The sequence below is a fragment of the Papilio polytes genome, unplaced genomic scaffold (genome assembly GCF_000836215.1).
Source record: "Papilio polytes unplaced genomic scaffold, Ppol_1.0 DF824047.1, whole genome shotgun sequence".
Lineage (NCBI taxonomy): Eukaryota > Metazoa > Arthropoda > Insecta > Lepidoptera > Papilionidae > Papilio > Papilio polytes.
In genome coordinates, this window is record NW_013525157.1 from 1933689 (window position 1) to 1956715 (window position 23027).

General features: G+C 34.6%; 3 protein-coding genes across 7 annotated transcripts in view; 2 read left to right on the forward strand and 1 right to left on the reverse strand.

Moving 5' to 3' along the window:
• LOC106100565 (sphingomyelin phosphodiesterase) overlaps positions 1–1810 on the reverse strand; it is a 21672-nt gene extending 19862 nt beyond the window's left edge. Inside the window, exon 1 of one of the 2 annotated variants that reach the window (XR_001225445.1) lies at positions 1499–1810. The gene's annotated coding sequence lies outside the window, so the exon portion shown is untranslated. The remainder of the gene's footprint in view (positions 1–1498) is intronic. The other variant, XM_013279451.1, reaches the window with a different exon arrangement.
• The window catches only part of LOC106100568, a 16492-nt gene extending 7149 nt beyond the window's left edge, over positions 1–9343 (forward strand). Inside the window, exons 1-5 of one of the 4 annotated variants that reach the window (XM_013279455.1) lie at positions 1904–1986; positions 5906–6987; positions 7344–7544; positions 7715–7834; positions 8529–9343. In XM_013279455.1, the coding sequence (XP_013134909.1) occupies positions 5964–6987; positions 7344–7544; positions 7715–7834; positions 8529–8758 (1575 nt within the window). In that variant the 5' untranslated portion in view covers positions 1904–1986; positions 5906–5963 and the 3' untranslated portion in view covers positions 8759–9343. Of the gene's footprint in view, positions 1–1903; positions 1996–4084; positions 4615–5905; positions 6988–7343; positions 7545–7714; positions 7835–8528 lie in introns of those variants that run through there. The other 3 variants (XM_013279457.1, XM_013279454.1, XM_013279456.1) reach the window with 3 other exon arrangements.
• A 280-nt stretch (positions 9344–9623) lies between these two features.
• Positions 9624–22064, forward strand: LOC106100679 (serrate RNA effector molecule homolog). Its single transcript, XM_013279645.1, has 16 exons — positions 9624–9872; positions 10487–10738; positions 10824–11009; positions 11843–11909; positions 12047–12245; positions 12440–12525; positions 12597–12753; positions 12990–13324; positions 13716–13856; positions 14216–14446; positions 14931–15218; positions 15299–15412; positions 15497–15640; positions 16139–16278; positions 16695–16817; positions 21846–22064. The coding sequence occupies exons 1-16, from the start codon at positions 9733–9735 to the stop codon at positions 21922–21924; spliced, it is 2682 nt and encodes an 893-aa protein (XP_013135099.1). The 5' UTR covers positions 9624–9732; the 3' UTR covers positions 21925–22064.
• Positions 22065–23027: the final 963 nt, after the last annotated feature.

A 23027-nucleotide genomic window follows, 5' to 3' on the forward strand; every position in this document is an offset into this window, starting at 1 on the left:
AATATTTTGTTTTGTTTTTAGTGCATTTTGTTTTGTTTTTAGTGTATTTTGTTTGGAAGTCGGTTTTGTTTTTTTATTAAAAAGTTTTGTTTGCTTAAAATTAGTTAGTTAAGTTATTATTAGTAAATTAATGTAAGTTATGTTTACTTGGTAAAGTATAAATTAAGATCCAATACTAGTTACTAAACTTACACGCTAGTCTTGGATTGAATTTCTTGCCAAAGTAAACTTTTATTTAATATCGGTGAAATAAATTCGATAGTGTAAATAAATGGCAACAATTTTATTAGTTACTATTATATTTACGTTTTCTACTAAAATGTCTGAGTCACATTAGATTTGGTGTAGTTTTTTGTAAGTAGATGAAAAAAATCCTTTCTTTTATAGTCATAGTATTTGCCTTTCGAGATTGAAAAAGCGACGTCGGTATGCGTAATCGTATAAATATCAGCTAGAGAGAGCGTATTCAACTGGCAAAGACTGCGTCATTCGGCGATCTTGACTTGGTAACGAAAAAGTGAAACCGATGTTGTATGTAACCCACCTTCTTAGTATAAACATTAACTTACTCTTGTATCTTTAAAGTGTTATAAGATACGAGTTTGATATTTTTTAGTTAATTTACTGATTAATTTGAAATAGAAACAGTGAAATTAAACTTTACGGCGTTCGGAAATCTTAGATTATTTTGAAAGCTTTTTGATATCTATCCAAAGCTTTAAGCGTGTGTTTCTATTATTGTAATAGTTTAGTGTTTGCTATTACGATATGAAAGGGGTTTTGGTTTTGAGTTGTGGGTCAAATTGAAGTTCAATTATCTACATCATGTTGTTTGAATTATGTATTGTGATTATTTAAAGGTTATATAAATATATGAACTACTTTTACAATATTGTATTTATTATTTCCTGTTAAGTGAGATTCTTTTTGTAATGCCAAAATACGGTTAGACGACACACATTGTTTGCGTATTGCTATTATAGTTATTCCGAACCAAATAATTGATGCTTCGAGGTATATAATTATGTTAAATGTCCTGTATTCATTTTATTTTTACTGTTGCTTTTGGTTTGAATATGTTCCGGTTTAAAATATTTAGTACTTAAAATTACAATGTTATCCGAATGCATAAAAATACTTCATCAATTTCAATTAAGTTAAATCATATAAGTGACTTCTCACACCTTTTAAAAATAATAAGAATTCTTAATGCATCACAACCTGTGACCAACATACTGACACAGTATTTACTTGGTCACTCCACTTCGGACGATTGGAAGTAGGCCGTCTTAACTTAATCGTATCTTATAAACATAGTTTTCTTGACACTGATATTGAAATATACACTCGCACAGTAATGTACCTCATAGTAAATACCTAAGTCCATCGAGGATATTAATGGTCCAAGACATTATTAATTTTTTCAAAAAAAATAATCGCAAAACCATTGCCAATATCGTCGTGTCATGGACTCGATTTAAAAATACATTAGGCTCACCTTAAAACTTATAACACTAGTTCCTCATGGAGTAACGTCCGAGTGCAGAGAAAAGTAAACGCACGAAGTAGCGATCAGTGAGCGAACAATAACATTTCACTCGTTTTCGCGTAGAACAAACAACGTTAAAAAAATGTCGCATTCACATACTAATTCAAAGAGAAACCGCGAGGTTCGTTACGCGCACTCCGACGGTGGTGTGGCAGGGCACTGAGGACCGAGGCTTTTCCGCCGATGCGAGCGTGTGGCGGACTGGCGGGTGAGGTGGGCGAGAGAGCGCCGGGCAAATGCTGAGCGCGGAGCTGTGACAACCACACGCGACGCGCGCAGTGAGAGTTGTGCCGCCATCCGCCGCACGGTCGCCGGTTGGCGTCCGCTGGCGTCCGTCCGCAACCGCACTCGCCGGTCGCCGGTCGCCGGCCGCAGCGGCTTTTGCACGCCGCCACCTGCCAGCTCCCAGTATCCCACCTAGGGCCCTCAACGCACAGGTGAATGAGGCATTGTTTACATACTTCATTTTGAGATGTCATCCTAAGCATTGTCGATATCATTAAACTTTGTTTACACTCATCACTATATCAAATTATCATTTATGTTCGCTTCAATTTAATAGATTAACTTTTAGTAATTAACACTTATAATATTAAGTTTTATATATTTTTAAAAAACTACTAATTTGTACCTTAAATAGTGTATTAATGAAATAATTTAAAATAATGTAGCTTAATATTTTAATTTATAAAAATGTTCCAAATGCGACTACTCAAAGATTTTATTACGCCGCATAGACGAAGAAGTGGCTACGAGCTACGACTGCATTAAATATAACTAGAGCGCCCAAGGCACCTTTAGCTTTAAAAAAGTTTAACCAAAGACTTTCAAGGCCGAAAAATAAAAGAAAAACAAGTACAGGAATATTAAAGTAATAGCGTAGGGTTCGCATGACATTATAATTTATAATTGTATGATTTTGCACCTTAAATTTTCTTTTGTAAACACACGACTTCAATAAAATGTAACTACAAATTGTAGCAAGTGATTCTATGAAACTAAAATGAAAATTGTGTTTAATCAAACAACTACATTAGTTACATTACTTTAGTGATTTTAAAAAAGTCAATAGTTTTATGAGAAAATATTTCTAGAATCTAGAAGGTCCGTTCATTTTATGAAAATTGACAAAGAAGAGATGAGATCTTGACATACAAAGGTAACATCGCTATTGCGCTTCACCTTGCGCGTCGGGCGGTACGACTCGTTAGCCCAGACCTTACACATACTGGATGAAACTAGATATCAGTCATTAATATATCAATCCACTTTAGAACATCCAATTGGCACGTCTGATAATACCATTTTTTACGTTACGAAAAGAAACGTAAGGAGTTATCTTATTTCAAATATGTCGCACCGTGGAGGATCAAAGAAATATTTTCCCTCAAAATGAAACTTTTTAAAAATAGATCAGATAACTTTGACCATACATACAAGTTGCAACAAATAGCTTCAGTTTTAACTGAACTATCTAATTGTACAGTTTAAACTTATGCGTGAAGGGATATTTATTTATTTATTTATTTAGCTTTATATACATTCCATACAATTACTTTATGTTTTATTATAGACTTATATATTATTTTTTTATTTTTAATGTTTGTATGGATCCCTGATGGGTAAAAGTCTCCTCCAACTTTGACCAGTGCTCTCTGTCCTTCGCCACGTCCAGCCAACCCGAACCCGCCACTGCCGCGATGTCGTCTGACCATCTCGCGCACGGCGTGAAGGGATATTGTACAGTTTAACTGTAGCAGTATTAACATTTAAAAGTCCAAATGTTCACTGCAGCTGCTACGCTATCTAAACAATGCGGGTGATATAAAGTCATGCTGTAAACTAATAAAACGCATATAAGACCAATTAAAAAGACAAATTATACCAACATGACTGAACTCAGTCAAAGATTTTCGCAGTAAAAGCTTTCGCCATCTCACTTCTTACTAATATTATAAATATGAAAGTTTAGATGGATGTGTAGATAGACGTATGTTTGTTGAAGTTTGTAGCCTAAACGGCTAAACGGATTTCGATGAAACTTGATATAAATGTAGAGGACAGTTTGGAAGAACACATAGGCTATTCTCTTTTGTTTTTTTTTTTCATTCCACGCGGACGGAGTCGCGGGCGAAAGCAAGTCTTTCTATAAATTAACAATACTTTAGTGTGCGAACATTTTCATTTAATAAGTAGACTTTAAGATTAGTTTTGGGCATCTACCACTACATTGTGAAATGTTTAAATTGTTTTCGTAGTGTTTTCCACAGGTTCAGATATTAAACCGCAATATTCTAACAGAGTGTAGTTTAGTTTACCGAGATCGCAACATGATCTGCAGGTAAAATTGTGGTCCGAGTGGAAAGTAGTATCGATTAATAGAAACAACAAATATGTTGTTTCACTACTTACTAATATAAAGTAATATACACTTAACATTAATACATCATATTAAAATGTTGTATGTACAGTGTAAACTAAATATAAAATTAATCTTCTATACTTTTCGTAAGCGCCAATAATTACATTGTAACTCAATGAAAAATTTAGTGGGATACTTTCGAACTACCGCTAAACGTAAAATACTAACTTGCGGTATGTAGCGATGCATTTGCGAATTAGCTTGCGGAACAATGACTCAGTTATTTATATGGCAATTATAGTCGGTTGCTTTCAACCTGTTCTGCATTCGACACTTATTAGGTTTACGAGGGTACTTCAACGAACAGCTGTCCATTCAGTTGAATAAAAACGTGGCGCGTGTTACTCTTGGCTGGGCACGGGCCTTGGCCGCTAACCATGTTGTAGTCAACCCCGTTATCACGTCCTTGTCATACAAGGGTATTTTTACGTAAATCCATCTCTTTTCTCCATGTGTTACGGTACTCGGGGTGGTGTTGTGTTGGTGCAAAGTTGTTTAGACGTCGTCAACGGCAACGCAGTCCATACTCGACACGCGGCTGCACACAACCCGCTCGTGCACCAATAGTTCCAACCGACAATATTTTTAAATTAAATTAATATTTTTTTTAGTGTTACGTAATATTGTCCTGTGATTATCACAAGTAAGTTCTTTCATTCATTATTTATGTAATTGTCGATTTGTGTATAACTCAGTGTAAGAGGTAAATCATGATTTAATTCAACCCACTATAAAGTCGAGGTCGTATATTTTATGAAAAAGATCAACTAGATGGATTGACATCATGAATTTTCTGAAACTAACTTAAAGTGGAATTAACTTAATCTATCGATGTGTGCGTGTGTTTTTAAAAATACTAAATACATAATTACAGCGGACTTGGGCTTGGTACCTACTGTTATGTTTATCTAAAAATTAATGTTTCAGTAACTTAACTTACAGTTAACATTCAGTGTCTCATTTTAAACTTTAAATGACTGCATAAGTAATTGTATCATTGAATCAATTTATTGAAATTGCATACGAGATTTTTATTTTTTGCCGAAAGACGCGACCGTGGATTATTAGTAGATTTTAGACCCACGTACAACAATCTTACGAGAACTTAATGGCATTGCATGACAAGGTTAATATTTAAGGAAATAATTTTAGTATTTATTGTATTGATACTTTTTTTAAACAGAATTTAATAAATAATACACATATCATATCTTAGTTCCAAACGAGATTAATCGGCCCAGTAGAATTTTATACTAACTAAATTACTGTCATTAAATATTAACAAACGTATTTAGAATTAACGGAGCAATAAAGGTAATTAGATATACAAATGGTAACTGGAGAACTAATAAACGTTACGACTATGGTCCCCTAACATAACCATCCTTACTCACTTAGGGATACGGTTTCCAAAGTAATTAAAATTGTATTCACTGGACTTAAATTTCAATTAAGTATTACAAATATAAGCGAGGATATATTTACATTTATTTATCAAAAAGAAACCTGTTAAAATAATTTGTAGCGCTAAAAGATTGTAAATATCAGATATTTAATTTCATTACGATACTTTCACTTTGGTTTTTAAAAGTATCGATTACGTAGTTGAATCAGTGTTCGTCGCTAAATCTATTAAATTTATGGTCAAATATCAGTTCACTAATGGTTTACATTTGTTAGTATTTAATATGTGGGTAAGTATATTAACAAATGTAAGTTTATTATAATCATACATGATAATTACGTACAATAATTCTGATGGTCCCTTGTGCTTTTGCGCGCATTGTATATTGTAGTAAAGTGACTGCAATTATTGAAATTACGTATATTTAGGTTAAATGTATATTACCAGGGTATATCTACTAATATATAGACGCTAATAATTATTACATCCAAAAGCGGTTCAAAAATGTAATAAGAGTTTTCTTTTTCAGATGCCCCATAAAATATTTGCTATGCTAAGGAGATGACAATATTCTTGTTGAAAACAAGATGCCATTATTGAACAACAACGAAACCAATTTGCCTACAACAAGTTACGTTGTTGATAATTCTAGTTGTAATTTAGAATCGTTGTATTGCTCACATCTTTGGTCCAACAGCAGTTTAAGAAGAACAATCATAAACGCACCAGTTACAGATAACAAAATAACTAAATACTGCTCATCGTGTAGAGGTAAGATAAGAAATTATAAATTGAAGTCTGCAAATGAAAGTTTTACCCCAAAATCATATTCTACTCCGAGAGAGAAATTTAGTTTAAGGCGAACGGAATCGAAATTAGATGACTTAGAAAAAATAACCAGCTGTGATGAAGGTAGTTTAGCCAGATATTTAAGCGAGAACGAAATTGTCAATTCAAATAAAACGATTCCAACAATATCTGAAGATATTGACTCTAGTATACAACATAAATTTAGATGTATCTCGTATGATACCAATATCTCTACAGGACAAGGAAGATTAAGAAAAAGTCTAAAAGAAATCGGCTGCTTCGTAGACTTGACTCAAAGTTCTATAAAGAAAAGAACGCAATTACAAGTGTGCTCAATAAGCATAATGATACTAGCAATCGTTATAATTAGTTTAATTTTAGTAAACTTTACGTCACATCATGAAACACAAGCCACCAATATCATTAGTACAAACGCAGTGCCAACAAAAAATATAGATTTAAACGAAGTTACTTCAGCGACTGCCAGTATTTATTCAGAGTTGCCTTTGACTGCCACTGTTAGAAGCACAGAAATTGACACAACACTTGCACCATTTACGACAACTGCAAAAAATATATCTTTCTTATCAAATCTTTTAACAAAAATTCGAAAGAATATCAAGACGTATCCCAAAGAAGGGAATAAAACTCAACCTAGTTTTAAGATAAACAAAGACTCGATGACTGGAGGAAATATCACACAAAAATTTTGCGAGTGCCAAAAATCCGAAGTGTGTATGTTAGAAGAAACAAGTGGAACATCGGTTTGTCAAATAGCAATAGATCCCGAAGATCCAACAGGTGCCGTATGTTTAATAAATTTTACTTATTGTATCATTATTTAGTTTTGATTCTCTCTCAATTTTTAATTGATTCAGGATCCATCAACCGATTGATTTTGAAGAATGATTCATTGTTTTATTAGTATTTTTCCCACAGTGTCTATTCTCTGTGCACCATTCCAGACAGTAAGTTCTGTTTCATATTTCAAATTTTGTTAAACGGTTTTTGAGAGACATACTAACAAACAATCATGCATCTAAACTTTCGCATTCATATTATTAGTAGTTAGATTTGCTTACTCCGCCTGTAATTCTAACAATCTGTTGCTCTTTATGGAGGCAAGTGTAACACGAGTATGTTGTTAATTGTTCCAGGTTGCGGTGGGCTGTGCGCACTGGAGACGGAGGCGTGCCATCTGGTGGATAAGGCGCGTGGCGTGCGGGTATGCCGGCCGCTGAGCGCGGTGGTATGTGCTGCGCGTCAGTGGCGGTGCAAGAACGGCTTCTGTGTATCTGAGCACGCCCACTGCAATGGCTCTATTGAATGCTACGACCGCTCCGATGAAATGCATTGTGGTGAGCTCCCTAAAATTGGTCCTTTATTTTTTTTTTACGATATTACTAATGTTATAGTGGCCTAAAATGAATTTTACTTTGCAGATCTTGTTTTGCATTTTTTTAATGTGGGATAAACAATATAAAGATTGAAAGTGAAACATTCAATGAAACATAAAAATATTTTCCAGATTGCGACCTAACAAAAGAGTTTCGGTGCGGCCAGTCTATATCATGCTTTCCTAAAGCCAAGCTCTGCGACGGAGCCATCGATTGCTGGGACGGCCTCGACGAAATAAACTGCACTCCAGGTATCTACTTGTGCAGCGAAATATTTATATTAGTTACTTATAACGTAATCTTAAAGTTACAAATCATTGTTTGACAACGTATTCCACTTTGACATAAAATCGGTACTTGAGATTAAAATTTAAAAAATTAAATCCACCTGGGTCTTTCGTTACTAATTACGATAGTCATATTTTGGGAGATAATAATTTTTCTTGCTAATTAAATCTAAAAACACTGCTATTTTAGAATCCTGAATCAACATCTAAATCCATCTCCTAGAATAATAAATTTTTCGTCTCTTGACCCAGAAAGCCGGGTATAAATGAATGTAAATCGTACTTATACCGTTCAGCTGCTCACGAAACTAGGTTACGAATGCGCTCATTGAGACCTAACGGACCTCCCTACGCTACTTCCTCTATATTCGAATGTCGTTCGATATTAAGTTGACAATTTTAATATTTATATTAACTTAAAAAGGATCAATTTGAACAACTTCGGTTTAACTTGTTTTTAATTAATGAAATAAAAGTCATCGTATTCTAGTCATGGAAATGTTAACCCTTTGTAAGATTCATTGTAAAAATTATCATAGAGTTAAAAAGTGTTAAGATCTAATTAAGTATAAAAGTACCGTTCAAGTTGCACCTGAAATGGATTAATTGCTGCCTTACCTTAAATCTAAATATAACCAATAAAATATTTTAATTCCAGAATGTCCAGACTATCAATTCACGTGCACGAATGGAGAATGCATAACATCTTCGCGTTTCTGTGACGGGTTAGCAGATTGCAGCGACCATAGCGACGAGCCCACTGGCTGCGACGGAGGCTGTAATGCTCACGAAATACGTTGCTCAAACAAACGGTGCATCCCTAGACTACTACGATGCGATGGCCGTGACGATTGCGGAGATAATAGTGATGAACTTCATTGTCCTTAGATAAAGATCTACATTCTCGGGTACATGCTATATTGTCCAGTTTAGACTAATAGTGAATAAGAATAATCTAAATTGGGCATAATGCATACAATGCTCAGTAATTGAACTCATTCAGACAATCTGCAACGTATGTGTTGTGTACTTTGATTTCGAGTACCATTGTTATCAAGACTAGTGACATTGTCGCAATAAATGTAAAGATATAATGTTGATGTAAATTAATCGATTTTTAATGTAACTTATAGGAGATGCCCTCTTGATATTTATAAAGTAATATTAAATAGTATTGTACTTTGAATGAATTAAGGTGGTACATGCCGTGGAAACCCTTATTAAGAGGTCGATCTGTCGTCTAAATGGTCTATTATTTTTATACTAATTAATATAAATTTAAGCGAGATTTTAAATATTTACGGGTATTGTGAGTTCAAGAAATATAAAACAGTTTTAGGATTATTAAATTGTTTATTACCCACCGCACATCGAAAACAAACTGTATAAGTGTTTCTTGGGACTTGGGCCAAATGTCTCTTAATTAATTACTGGGGTTTTGTTATTTTTAAAAATAAAGATTGTGATTTTTAATATGTTTTTCACTGTATAACGAAAATGAAAACTCATTGAATTGCTAAAACGAACATACGAAATCAATCGATTTGTTGCGATGGCGTTGATATTTCTTGCAATCTAACAATTTCACTAAACACAACATGAATCTTGTTTCTGAAATCAAATTAAATATTGGCACGATTGACCTGTGTAAATGATTTTTTTTTAGTTTTTTCATAAACATAACATTACTGTATACTGGCAACACATTTTGACATTGTTTAGTTTTTATTTCTCTTTCTTTTTTAATCTGTGTATGAAAGGTTGGCGTTACGTTACGTCGTTTACGATTTACTTTATAGGCACAAAAGTTATATTAAAATATCACAAATTGTAGTTTTAAATAAATAGAAATAAATTTAAAAATGGCTGACAGTGATGATGAGTATGATCGGAAAAGACGCGATAAATTTCGTGGCGAAAGAGGAACTGCCGAAGGAAGCAGTTATCGGAGTAGTGATCGGAGGGAAGAAAGAAGCCGTGGTCGAGAAGAATGGCCAGAAAGGTAAATATTTACTTAATTACCTTGTTAAGAATTCCTAGTTTCTCCGTCCTTCCTATAGCTAGAAAGATTTTCTGTCCTATTATCAAAATAACCTTTTCAGATCCCAACCTCACTCTCTCAAACATCCTGATGTCCTAGTTCAAACTTCTAAACCTACCAAACGTTCTATTGCATTAGTTGGAAGGTATAACAGTTTTCATTATTTAAAATGTTGGTTTGAGCACTTATCTACTAGTTACTTGTCTCCTAGTCTACTAGTTGACATCAAAATTGATGTACTAATTTATGAAATATAAATGTGTAAGTTATGTAAGCAGTTATTTATTAAAAATATTTCATTTCTTACGCTGACGCAGCAAGCCACCAGAAATCAGGTAGTCAATTATTTACTAGAATGCTCAGTGGAGTGGCATTTGATTAATGGCTTTTCTTTTCTGTAGATTTGTGTTATTTCTATTTTGTTGCTAAATTGTATTAGTTCGTTATATTTCTCTTGTATTTTATTATTTTTGAGTAGAAATTATAACTGAATTTTTTGTTTTGCTTTTTCAAATTTGTTGAGGTAGGTAATTTTAAATGTAATGGAATAATATCGGAGATTGTTGGGTGGGAAGATCTCGAGGAGGTCGTTCTGGTCCTGACTACAGGGACTACAGGGGCGGAGCCAGTGCCAGTCGTGGGTATTCTCCTGTGAGAGGAGAAGGACCACCAACCAAGAGGATTAGACCCGAGTGGCCCATAGAAGACAGAAGATATGGAGGCATGCCTCATGACACGTATGGCTCCTATGGCTGGGGTCATGATCACTTCGGGCCACATCCAGCACATCAGGGATATGGACAACCTATGCCACCAGTACCGGCAAGGTCAGTGTAGATAATCTAGCCTAGATTTCATTAAGTTTGGTTAATAATGTTAAAAAAAGCAATTACAAAAATGACTTGATTACAGAGATGCAGTTTTACCAATGGGGCCTTCGGATGGTCCTCCCACAATGATGTCTTTCAAAGCCTTCCTGGCTGCACAAGACGACTCTATCACAGTAGATGATTCTATTCAGAAATATAATGAATACAAATTGGAGTTCAGAAGACAACAGCTCAATGAATTCTTTGTAGCCCATAAAGATGAAGAATGGTATGTATTTATTCTTAATTTTTCCGTTTATGTAACTTTAAATAGGAAAATTCTTAGAGGATTGTAAACAAATGTGATCATCTTAAAAAAATGTGCCTTTTGTGTAGTGTACACTTTCCTATATTTGCTGGTGATTAAAAAAATCTAAGCAACAACTTACTATAACCCTGTTTTTAATTAGTGATTTTTTTTTAATCATGTGAGTTGTATGCTGTAAGTTTGCCTAGATTTTTTTAATGTTACTACGCAAATGTTAATTGTAACCTTTTTTCCCTACAGTCTACAGCGTATTCGCGTGGATTTGCTGCACATCGTTACGAAAATTATAATCAAACTTTGTACAAATGTTAAATGTGTGTAGCTAGCTATTCTCGCGTTGACCGGTAGCGCGCAATGCTACAGGTTTCGTTTATGTTAGGGGTAGGGTTTAAATAGTCCACATGTGTGGAGCAGGTGAGACTGAAGATTTTTTAAATATTTAATGTCGTTTTAGTTTTTTTTTTTATCAACAGAATATGTGGATATGACAAGAGCTTGTGTGGTTATTAGACCAATTTTCCATTTATTTATCACATTCTATAGTTCCCAATAATTTTTATTTCTCAGTGTTATGTTCATTTTCGTTCTCTATTTTTTGTTGCACTTCTTAAACAATAGTTGTTTGTGTCTATGTATAATTAAATAATTCAGATATTTATTTTATGATTTTATAGTTATCAATGAAATGTACATCTACAAATGATCTTGGAAGTTGGTCTAATTGTGATTATTATTTCTGTAGTATAATATACTTATTGTTACTATTTAAATTAAATAATCTTGATATTTTCTAGGTTCAAGATCAAATATCATCCAGAGGAATCTGTAAAACGTAAAAATGAGCAGTTGGTGGCACTGAAGGTAAATTTGCTTCAATAACAAAATTGCATTCTCTTGCTCTCTCAAATTTGAGAAATGTAAAATTTACCTTACTTATGTATCAAATAAAATTTTATCGTATATTTCTAATTTACTTATTATTTTTTTTAATTAAACAGAGCAGATTAAATGTGTTCCTGGAGTTATTGGAGCAAGGGGAACTAGACAAGGTGACTGTGGATGTGGAGAAGTCTGAGAAATTAGTAAGACTGCTTGACACAGTTGTCATCAAGTTGGAAGGCGGAACTGACGAAGATTTGAAGGCTCTTGATGAACCACAATCGCAAGAAAACTCTACAACTGCTGAGAAACAACCAGGTATATATATTTTTGTTATACATTGTTATCATTTTCAACTTGCCCTTGTTCCTAGAGGGTAGACACAGTATCTAAATCTCTCTAACCATTACATCTAAATTCACTCTTAAGCATATCCTTTTTCCCACAATCCATCCATATATTTTAAATGTAAAATAGTTAACAATTGGTTTGACTTGTTTTTTTTACTTCAGATAAAAACAATACAGAAAAACCAGTTGTGATTGATGTTGATGAAGTAAAAGTTAAGGAAGAGAAAGAAAAGCCAGAGGAGGATAAGGTACGGAACATATACATTTGTATTACTAAGTTATAACTGACCTAAGTAATATAATGGAATTTAATATACAGGACAAGAAAGCAGAGTCTCCGAAGCCAACTGCACCTCTCACTATGGAGATAGACCCGCATTTGCGACAACTTCAGGAGCAAGCGAAGATGTTCTCGAGGTTTAATTCCCAACCTGGCAGTGACAATGAAGCAGAGAAGCCACCAGAAAAAGAACCTCGTAAGTTATCACTCAGGCCCGCGACTCCGTCCGCGTAGAATTAAAAAAAAAACAAAAGCGAGTAGCCTATGTGTCCTTCCAGTCTTCTCTACATCTATGGCAAATTTCACCGAGATCCGCTTAGCCGTTAAGGCTGCGAACCAACAAACATCCATCCATATAAACTAAACATTCATAATATTAGTAAGACAAGAAAGTGTTATAACTGTAATAAATTATATTAATATCCATTTCAGCTCCACCAGCTGTGTCGTCTTCCAGTTCATCATCATCTAGTTCTTCTTCCTCTAGTTCAGAAGACGAGGGTGAATCTGCCACTCGGAGGAAATCCAAATCCAAGTCAAAGACCCCCGACAAATCTCCTAAGCAGAAGGAAAAGTCACCAAGTGTGGAAAGAATAGAAGAGGAACCCAAACCAGCTCAGGATAAAGAAAAGACGGAAGAAGAAGAAAAATCAGAAGCCACAAATGACGTAATTGTGGAGAAGAAAGAGTCTCGAGCTTTGCACAAAACTACTTCGATATTTTTGAGAAATTTAGCGCCTTCTATAGCTAAAGCAGAAGTTGAAGCTGTAAGTATACAAAGAAACTTTTTTAATTGGACATTTATTTTTTACGAGCTGTTCCTGTGTGTGCTTCATTCGCATGTAATTTGAAAAGCTTTATTTTATTGTTTATATTATTGAAAGTAAAATGAAGGATAACAATTACAATTGCCATGGCAACCTTGCCTCCTTGATGTTGTCAGTTTGTAGTTTATAGTCCCTATCCCAAGTTTAATAATGTGAAAATATGTAGTCTAAAGCGTGTCGTTAGTGTAGGGCTTTTTAATAACGTATAAATTATTCTATAACATGTGATTGCTGACATCTTACGTCACGAAGTAGTGTGTGTTTAAGCTATATTATAGTATAGATATAGATATAAAAGTATAGAGTAGTAATATAAATGTTGTGTTGTCAGATGTGCAAGCGCTACGGCGGGTTCCTGCGCGTGGCGCTGGCGGACCCGCTGCCGGAGCGGCGCTGGTTCCGGCGCGGCTGGGTCACCTTCCGCAGGGAGGTCAACATCAAGGACATCTGCTGGAACCTCAACAACATACGCGTAACTACACTTTGCACCTATTTTGGATATAAAAAGAAATTTATGAATTTTAACATAGATTAACTTTCGCGAATTCTGCGCGTAATTAAAATGTCTTTAGTGGCCTACGTGATCTTTTGACTATGTTCTACTTCTGTGCTAAATTTCATCGAGATCCGTTCAGCCGCTTTGACGATACCTAGTAACAAACATCTGTTTATTCAAACTTTCGCATTTAGAATGTAAGTAGGAAATATAAAAGTATAATGTAATAATAAGGGTTTTATTTATTGTCATAGGTTAAATTGTAGATTTGTCTCATATTATTTATACACTTTTTGATATATGTTTGTAAAATACTAAATATTTGTGTGCGTTAGTTGCGCGAGTGCGAGCTGGGGGCGATCGTGAACCGCGACCTGCAGCGGCGCATCCGCGCGGTGTCGGGGCTGACGCTGGAGCGCGGCGTGCTGCGCGCCGACGCGCGCCTCGCCGCGCGCCTCGCGCACCTGCTCGACACGCGCACGCGCCTCTGGCAGCCGCACCACGACGCACACGACGCACACGACGCACACGACGCACACGACGCAGACGAACTCGCCTCGCCCGATGTAACTACACTTTATACGGCTTTTAACCCTGAAATGTATGATGCATTTATATCCCAGACTTCCCTTCCATACTCAATAGACTATTTAAATACTTTTTTTTCTTTTTCCCTTGATCTATGATTTACTACCCGTTTCAATTTAGGGTATTTAAAAAATCATGCATTTAAGGGTTAAACGATAATACAAAACCGTTTTCATATCGGTAAAAATCAGATCTGTAATTCTTATTTAGGCTATATACATAACTCAAAAACTACTTGGCCGATTTTAAAAAGTCTTTCATTGTTAGTATGATAATTTATCTGTGAGTAATATAGGCTAGCTATATTTTGTATAATTTTTTTAATTGTACGTGAACGAAGTCGCGAGCAACAGGTAGTCGCAAGTAAAATTGAGCTATACACGACTACTCTATACTTGGTCTGTGTGAACAGACCAAAATAAGTTTTTAATTTAGTAATTGACATTTAACTCTAATCTACAGAACTTCAGTCTCAACTCCAAGAATCCTGTGCTGCATAAGATAACGGAACATCTGATCGAGGAAGCGTCCACAGAGGAGGAAGAGTTGCTCGGATTAGAAGCGTCGTCGGAGCCGAGCACGACGGAGCAGCCCGACCCAGAGCTGATCCGCGTACTGGACCGCCTCGTGCTGTATCTGCGCATTGTTCACTCTGTGGATTATTATAACCACTGTGAGTACCCTTACGAGGACGAAATGCCCAACCGCTGCGGCATTATGCACGCGCGCTCCGGACCACCGCCTAACAAGGTATATAAATGTTTCTTACCGAAATTAATGTATAATTAATATTTATTTACTTGTAAATTACTGTATGTTTTTGTTTTAAGCCAACGCAACAAGAAATACAAGATTACATTAAAGCGTTTGAAAGCAAAATGTCTTCATTCCTACAAGACGCTAAACCGTTATCTGATGAAGAGTTGCAGAAACTCGGGATAAAGGTAATTTTATATTGGAAAATGAAAATTTTTTATTGTGTATATTTGTAATATATGATGTAATTGAAATGTTTTGTTATTTTATAGGATCCTGATGCGGAAGTGGAGAAGTTTATTCAAGCTAACACTCAGGAGTTATCGAAGGACAAATGGTTGTGCCCTCTTAGCGGGAAAAAGTTTAAAGGTCCAGATTTTATCAGAAAACATATATTCAACAAGCATGCAGAAAAGGTATTTTAATTATTTTTAATCCTACTTCTTACTAATAATATAAATGCTAAAAATCAGATGGATGGATGTTTGTTAGAGTTTGTAATCTTAAAAGCTGAATGAGTCTCAATGAAATTTGTCATAGATGTGGAAGATAGTCTGGAAGAACACATAGACTACTTACTTTTGTTTTTATTAGTTCTACGCGGACGGAGTCGTAAGCGAAAGCTAGTGTTTTTATAATAGTGGATCCAATGAAGTGATTTATTAAACTATAGCAACGATAACTTACTGTTTATTTGCATAAGCAATGTCTTCCAGACATACAACAAACGCGGTTTAAACTTAGTGAGTACTTAAAGTACTACTAATACTTAAGTACTTGAGTACTTAAGATACTTAAATGAGTATAAGCAAATATTAGTACAAATCTTGCTAATACTTAGTTTGTTCCTATGTTTAACTCTACCGCGTTTATTTGTCAGGCTGTTATTGTATGTGAACTGTCTGTGCGGGCAGGTGGACGAGGTGCGGCGCGAGGTGTCGTACTTCAACGCGTACGTGCGCGACGTGCGCCGCCCGCAGCAGCCCGAGCCGCCCGCGCGCTCGCAGCCCGCCGCACACGCGCACGCGCATGCGCACGCCGCGCCCGCCACGCCGTACGTACACACACGCACACATACACACACACACGATATACATACACACATTTTATACTGATATAACAAAGTGATTATGGCATACTGATCTGAAGCTTCAAACACGCGAAATACGCTGCAATTTGCAGATTTATGTAATTTTATTAAGTAGCTGTAACCCACCACTAAGATTCGGAGATGAAATAAGTAAATGAGTTGCTTTATAGGGCCCTTACGCCCGGAGTAATACTACAACCACACAGAAGACACGCGTAAATCGGGAGCAATTCAGCGTTGCATTTGAGGGGTGTGCGTGTCGGACATCCAACCTATATCAACTTTCTTTGTGTCTCCTCATAGTTTAAAATATGGTATTAGAAATGCCGATGTTGGGCAGCAGTTGCTGCGCTTATTCGACAAATGTGAATTATGTATAGATACGGCGGAGGTGGCGGTGGGGGCGGCGGCGGCGGGGGCGGCGGCGCGCGCGGCTGGGGCTGGGGCGGCTGGGCCCCGCCCGCGCCCTACGCGCCGCGACATCCGCGCTTCTCTCGGCCCAGGTAACCGCACTTTGCAGCATACATATCAACTGTATACAAATCGTACTAATATTATAAACTAGCATTCGCCCGCGACTCCGTCCGCGTGGAATTAAAAAACAAAACCAAGTAGCTTATGTGTTCTTCCAGACTACCCTCTACATCTATGCCAAATTTTATCGAGATTTGATCAGCAGTTTAGGCTACAAACTCTAACAAACATCCATCCATCTGAACTTTCACTTTTAAAATATCAGTAAGATGTGAAAGTTTAGATGGATAGATGGATGTTTGTTAGAGTTAGTAGCCTAAACGATTAAACGGATTTCGATTAAATTTAGTAAATATGTAGAGGATAGTCTGGAAGAACACATAGGCCTACTTTTGTTTCTTTAATTCTACGCGGACGGAGTTACCGGCGAAACCTAGTATACAGAAAATGTAACTCCTAACTGTACTGATTACTTGTTACAGTTTATATGTGAGGTTATAATGTAATATTTTTTAATAATCAGCGCATTGCATGCTTTGTTTTTTTTTTTAATTCCGACTTAGAGCACCCAGCACGAAAATTTCCGTAAAAGTTTTCGCATCGATATCAACATCGACAAAAACTCGAGATTTCTGCAGCCTCTGTCGGGCGTAAAATTCACCAACAATTGTCATACAAGTTTTATCGATAACGCTACGAATACATTATCGCAAATGTTCGTGCCACACCCCTCAGTTGCTTTGTTTTGAAAGTCGTATTTATTTAGTTACTAAGTTAAAAACGCTTTTTACAGTTGCAGAAGTTTTGTATGTTTAAATTATGTTTGTTTCCTATCTTCGCTCATTAGATGATAATAAAGTGGAATATTTATATATCAACAAAACAGATAATAATGTTAAAGTTCTATTTATTTTTGATTTTCATACAAATTAAGTTTAAAAGGTAAATAAAACAACCATAGCGTCTTTTATGGATTGCTTAATATTTTTGCAACGACTACACAATTAATTAATTGATAGAAAATAAAACAAACACTCTCTGATCAACAAAACATGTTTTCCATATCCCCATAAAAGTTTATGCTTGCTAATAATAAAGGTATTTCACAAATAAATATAACATCACCGACCTTTTTCATGTATTATCATAATAACTTTGCCCCAGATCCGGATTCATTATAAAAAATACAAACAATCTATACTAATATCTATACTTATCTATACTTCTATATCTATACTTAATATAATAAAGCGTAAATACACACTTCTTTGTGGCGTAAGATCTCAGTAATAACAGCATATTTTTGAATAATTCTTTTTTTAATAAAAGGCCCTACACTTAAGTTACGCTTTAGGCTATATATTTTCACGCCATTAAACTTAAGGGGCAAATAAATTAGATAAAGACCATTATGTAGGAAAGAGACCATAAGCTACGAGCTGCCAACATCAAGGAACCAAGGTTATTTTGATAACGTTAATTATGACATTTGCAATTGAGAATTTGACAAATGTAAACAATAAAATAATGATTTTTATATTTTCTTGCGGATGGAGTCGCACGGGAATAGCTAGTTATGTGATAAAGAGGAAAGATTTGTATTTTTGTATGTATTGGAATAAGTAAAAAATTAGTGGGCCTATTTCTATCACTATTAAGAAGCTACGTAATCACTGAGTAACATAGGCTATTTTTTTCCATTTCACGCGGGTGAAGTCAGCTAGTTTTATAGCAAACAGCTAGTTTTATATAAATTAAGTTTCATATGTTATTACCACACGAAGCAAGTATATGATTAGATATGCAATTGATGCACAATTATGATGTGGTTTTACAAATATTTTTACTACATCCTTATCTCAGATTAACACGTGTTTTTGATAAATATGGATTTCTATATAATAAATTCAAACTGCATCCTGTTCTACACAGGAATATAATACAAATATGTGTTTACAATATGATTTATAAAAATCTAATAAAATAAATAAGTTTTTCAGTGTTCACAAATGTACAAGAAATCAACATAGAAAATATTCTCATGCCTCATCAATTCAAATTTAAACATACATTATGCATGTGATATTTAATGTTGAATCTTATTGGAAATTTTAAAAGTAAAAGCTATTTTTAATGGTAATTATTTTTTTTATATGACGTGCAATGTTTAGATATAAAACTGCGAGTTTAAATAAATAGCAACTTAAAATAGTTACATACTTACAAAACATAACACATTAACTAGTAAGTTTATTATTAGCTACAATACCGTCGTGTCTTGGTGTTTTAATTAGATTGTAGCACTACAAATGTACATATTATTGAATCTTCGTCAGCTATTTTGTATTACTGACTTCTTACAAATATTATAAATGCGAAAGTTTGTATAGATGGTTGTTTGTTAGAGTTTGTAGCCTAAACGACTTAACGGATCTCGAAGAAATTTGATATATTTGTAGAGAATAGTCTGGTAGGGTAATTACTTTTGATGTTCCATGCGGAGGGAGTCGCAGGCGCAGATGCTAGTTGTCTATAAAACACTATAGGTACACTTTAATATATACATGAAAATCTACAGTTCACGCCTTCGTAACGTTAAAATGTAATGTAAAAAATCGCATGTAATGTAAGTAAAAGAAACTTCAATGCTAAATTTTTTTTAAAACATCGTTTTTCTGAAGTTTGTAACAACAGTAAATTCACTCTTTATTAAAACGAACTTAAAAATAAAATCGGACGAAAGGTTATTAGGAGACTATAAAACTTCTATAATAAGAATTATTACGAGTATTGCATCTCTAAAATGTTAATAAATTTTTAAAGAGTGGCATCATTTTATTACCTGTGTGATCTAATTAAATGAATAAAAAATATATCTTTATTTATACATCGCCTATATATATCGCCTATATGTATGCGTGAGCCCTCAGTTTACACTGACTTGCTAGTTTTATATTTATTTTCGAGATTAATATAAGATAGGCGTGATTATGTTTTAAACCATCAAACTAAATCTCTCTACGGACGTCTAGATTCTAGATTAAAAAAAAACAGCAGTGACTTAGGGTTAATCTATTTTGGTCGCTTCTTTCATACTTCTCTTGCCTACGTTATATCGTGAGAATTATGCGTGGGTAAATATTAAAACTGACCTTTTAAATATAATCATGTAATCCAATAAATTAAGTCCGTTTTATTAATTGACGAAGGAACGAAGAGTAATTTTGTTTGGGTTAATCTGGGTGTTCAGCAGTGCACCCGCCGAGACGAGCACGGCCGAACTCTTTACTCAAAGCGATTCAAGGCACTTTTGCCACCCTTGTGACTTTTTTGTGGATAAAGATAAAAGGTTGAAATTTTGAACATCATATCATAATTCCTTACATTGACAAAATATATTTTACTTAAACCTAGTGTACAAATTATGACTATTACTAGAGTAGACTACAAAATTTACCACTTCTTACAAAACTGCGTGTTCAATCATAATTTTAAGACACTTCCAATGGTGCTGTAACTTGAAATTTACAATTTAGTGTACAAACATTACAAAAATAAAAAAAAAATCTCGTTAGTTCAATTATAGGGGAAGCGAGGCTCAATAGTTTTTTTTTTTTGGGATTCTATTTTAGCTTTTTAATAATGTTCTAGATGGAAACTTAATTAATTATGCAATCGCCCACTATCTAATGAGCGAAGACGAACGAGCGCGTATTGTTATTTGTATTGCTTGTGCTTGACCTTTGCATTTGCATTTGCTCTGTAAGCTTCACACATTTTGTTTTTATCTTCCCAGAGCAGTCGTATTTTATCAAAAGACGTTGTTCTATTGACATTTTGCTTTTTACCATCTTCGCAAGAAATTATACTTGCAAAAACATTATAATAAACAAGTTTTAAGCTTTGAGGTATAATTTGCAGGGAAAACGTGGATCGGTCCCGGCCCATTATTGCATACAACGATCTCGACTTCCCGGACAATGGTGACATATTCTAAGTTGTGACGATTGCTATAGTAAGAGCGGGCGTACGCATTTGACTAAACTATATCACAACTGTTGTGCGAGTGTCGATTACCGATTGTTGCGCAGCCCATTCAACAGTTTAGTTGCTAAACTCAAATCGAGTAGTGTGACCACCTCCATATATTTCCTAGGAATCAAAGCGCGTCAAACAGTTTTGCGATAGGTTGGTCAAAGACTTGTTCGTGCTCTAACCACAGCAACATTCCGATATCAGATGGGTGATTTGTTCATTCTGAAAATGTTGTTATTTGAAAGATTATTTAAAATCATACAATGTAGTATGAAATATACAAGTAAATTTTATATGTTTGTACAATTTGTGTCAATTTATTAAGAAAAATCACAACAATGACCGTGTCACAATGTTTTTGTTGGCTTTTATGTTTGCATTTTAATACTTTTCTGGTTTGTGTACTAAATACTTTAATGTATGTAATAATTGTTAATGACCAACATTCAATTCAGCTATTATTTATATTGATTTTGTTTTTCTCTAATATTATTTTTCATACGCGAACTTATTATTTTATAACATTGATAATTCATCTAACAATAAGTACATGTTTCATGCTAATAATTCGTTTGTTGTAAGATAATAAATAAATATTAGAGATTATGGAAACATTTTTTTATTGTTAATTGTTAATTAACACTTAACCCTGTATTGTTCCCGGGAAGCTGAGATTTGTGACAGTCACTCTTTTAAACTTAGCTTCGATGTTAAAGTAAGCAACAAACATTGATAACATCAGTGTGGGACTTTGCATCTATACATTCTTTAATAAACTATTATTAGTATATTAATTTTGCAAAAAAGCAAACCTTTCTTCATCACTGGTTTTTTTTTTTTGGTTAAGAAACATTTCGTTTTCTTAAGTTTCTTATACGCAAATTTTACTATACATGATAGACATAATGTTCATACTCAGTTTATAAATGCAAGGTTACACTGACTGCAAAATGTAGTTGTGTTTGTAAGTTTTGAGTGAATCGAGCGTTGGGTGAGTTTTTAATCCATGCTTTATTTTGAAGGGGTGAGGCCGCGGAGTTCCGCCCGGTCGTTCACTACCGAGACTTGGACGCGCCGCGCGAACCCGACGACTTCATATAACACAATACATTGACGAGACACCTTTGTCCCGAAAACCTATCAGCAGGAATAAAACACACTAGTGTAGTTCACAGCAATTATCGAATTATAAATTTATCTAAGTATAAGCGACATAATATCATATTTGTCTCAAATATTAGCTTTAATAAAGTTGTTGAAAAAACGGTTGGTATTTTTTTCGCTGATGGAGAGAGATGGAATTTTGATGTGATTCGATCCTTGTTGCTGGCCGTTTATGTAGAAAAGGTGATAAGGTAAAAAAAGGCGCTTGAGCTTCTGTACCCATAATACATATAAAAACTGCTGTTATTCAGCAAGTTTAAAACATAAAAAGATGATAAAGAGGAAAAAAATAAGTGACGGGTATGATAGAACGAGACCATCTACAGCAAATGTTACATTCGTCTTATAGACCACATGTCGTACACCGACGCCTAAGTAACTGCCTTACACGATACACAAATAGGCAGCACACTAGTCAAGTTTCGGTTGCATAGCAAGGTAACTTATTCTATAAGTAAGCAGTTTTCAACATTATCCCCAAAGCATATGATATAAAAAGGACACTTGCACATACCAAATAGCTGCCGTCGTCATATACCGACGTATATTTTTAACACACCAAAGGTTTTTTTTCACCAAATGTAATTCAGAAATTAAAAAAAAAATATCTTGTTCGCTCGTAATGTCCAAGGGTATCATTAAATTCTAGTTAATATTTAAATCTAGGTAAAATAACAATTTTAAAATGACTTACAATCGCCCTCTCGTATAACAAACACTCATTATTAAACTGGTTTGTAAAAGATATGCTGATTTGTTAGTAAAAAATATAAATTTCTATTGCCACGAATCTGTTGCTATCGGCTCGAGATGTGCCTCATCTTAATAAAAAAACAAACCGAAACAGAACATCAATATTCAGCGCATCCAATCGTAATAAACTGACCAAGGATAATTGGGTATATCACCAAAGTCTTTACCTATACATGTGAAAACGAGTTTCGCAATGAGAATTTTAATTTCGTTTAGATAAAATAAAAAGAAAATAGCTCTTATATTTTTTCTTCTAAACCATAAACGTGCAAAAATCTATCATAATT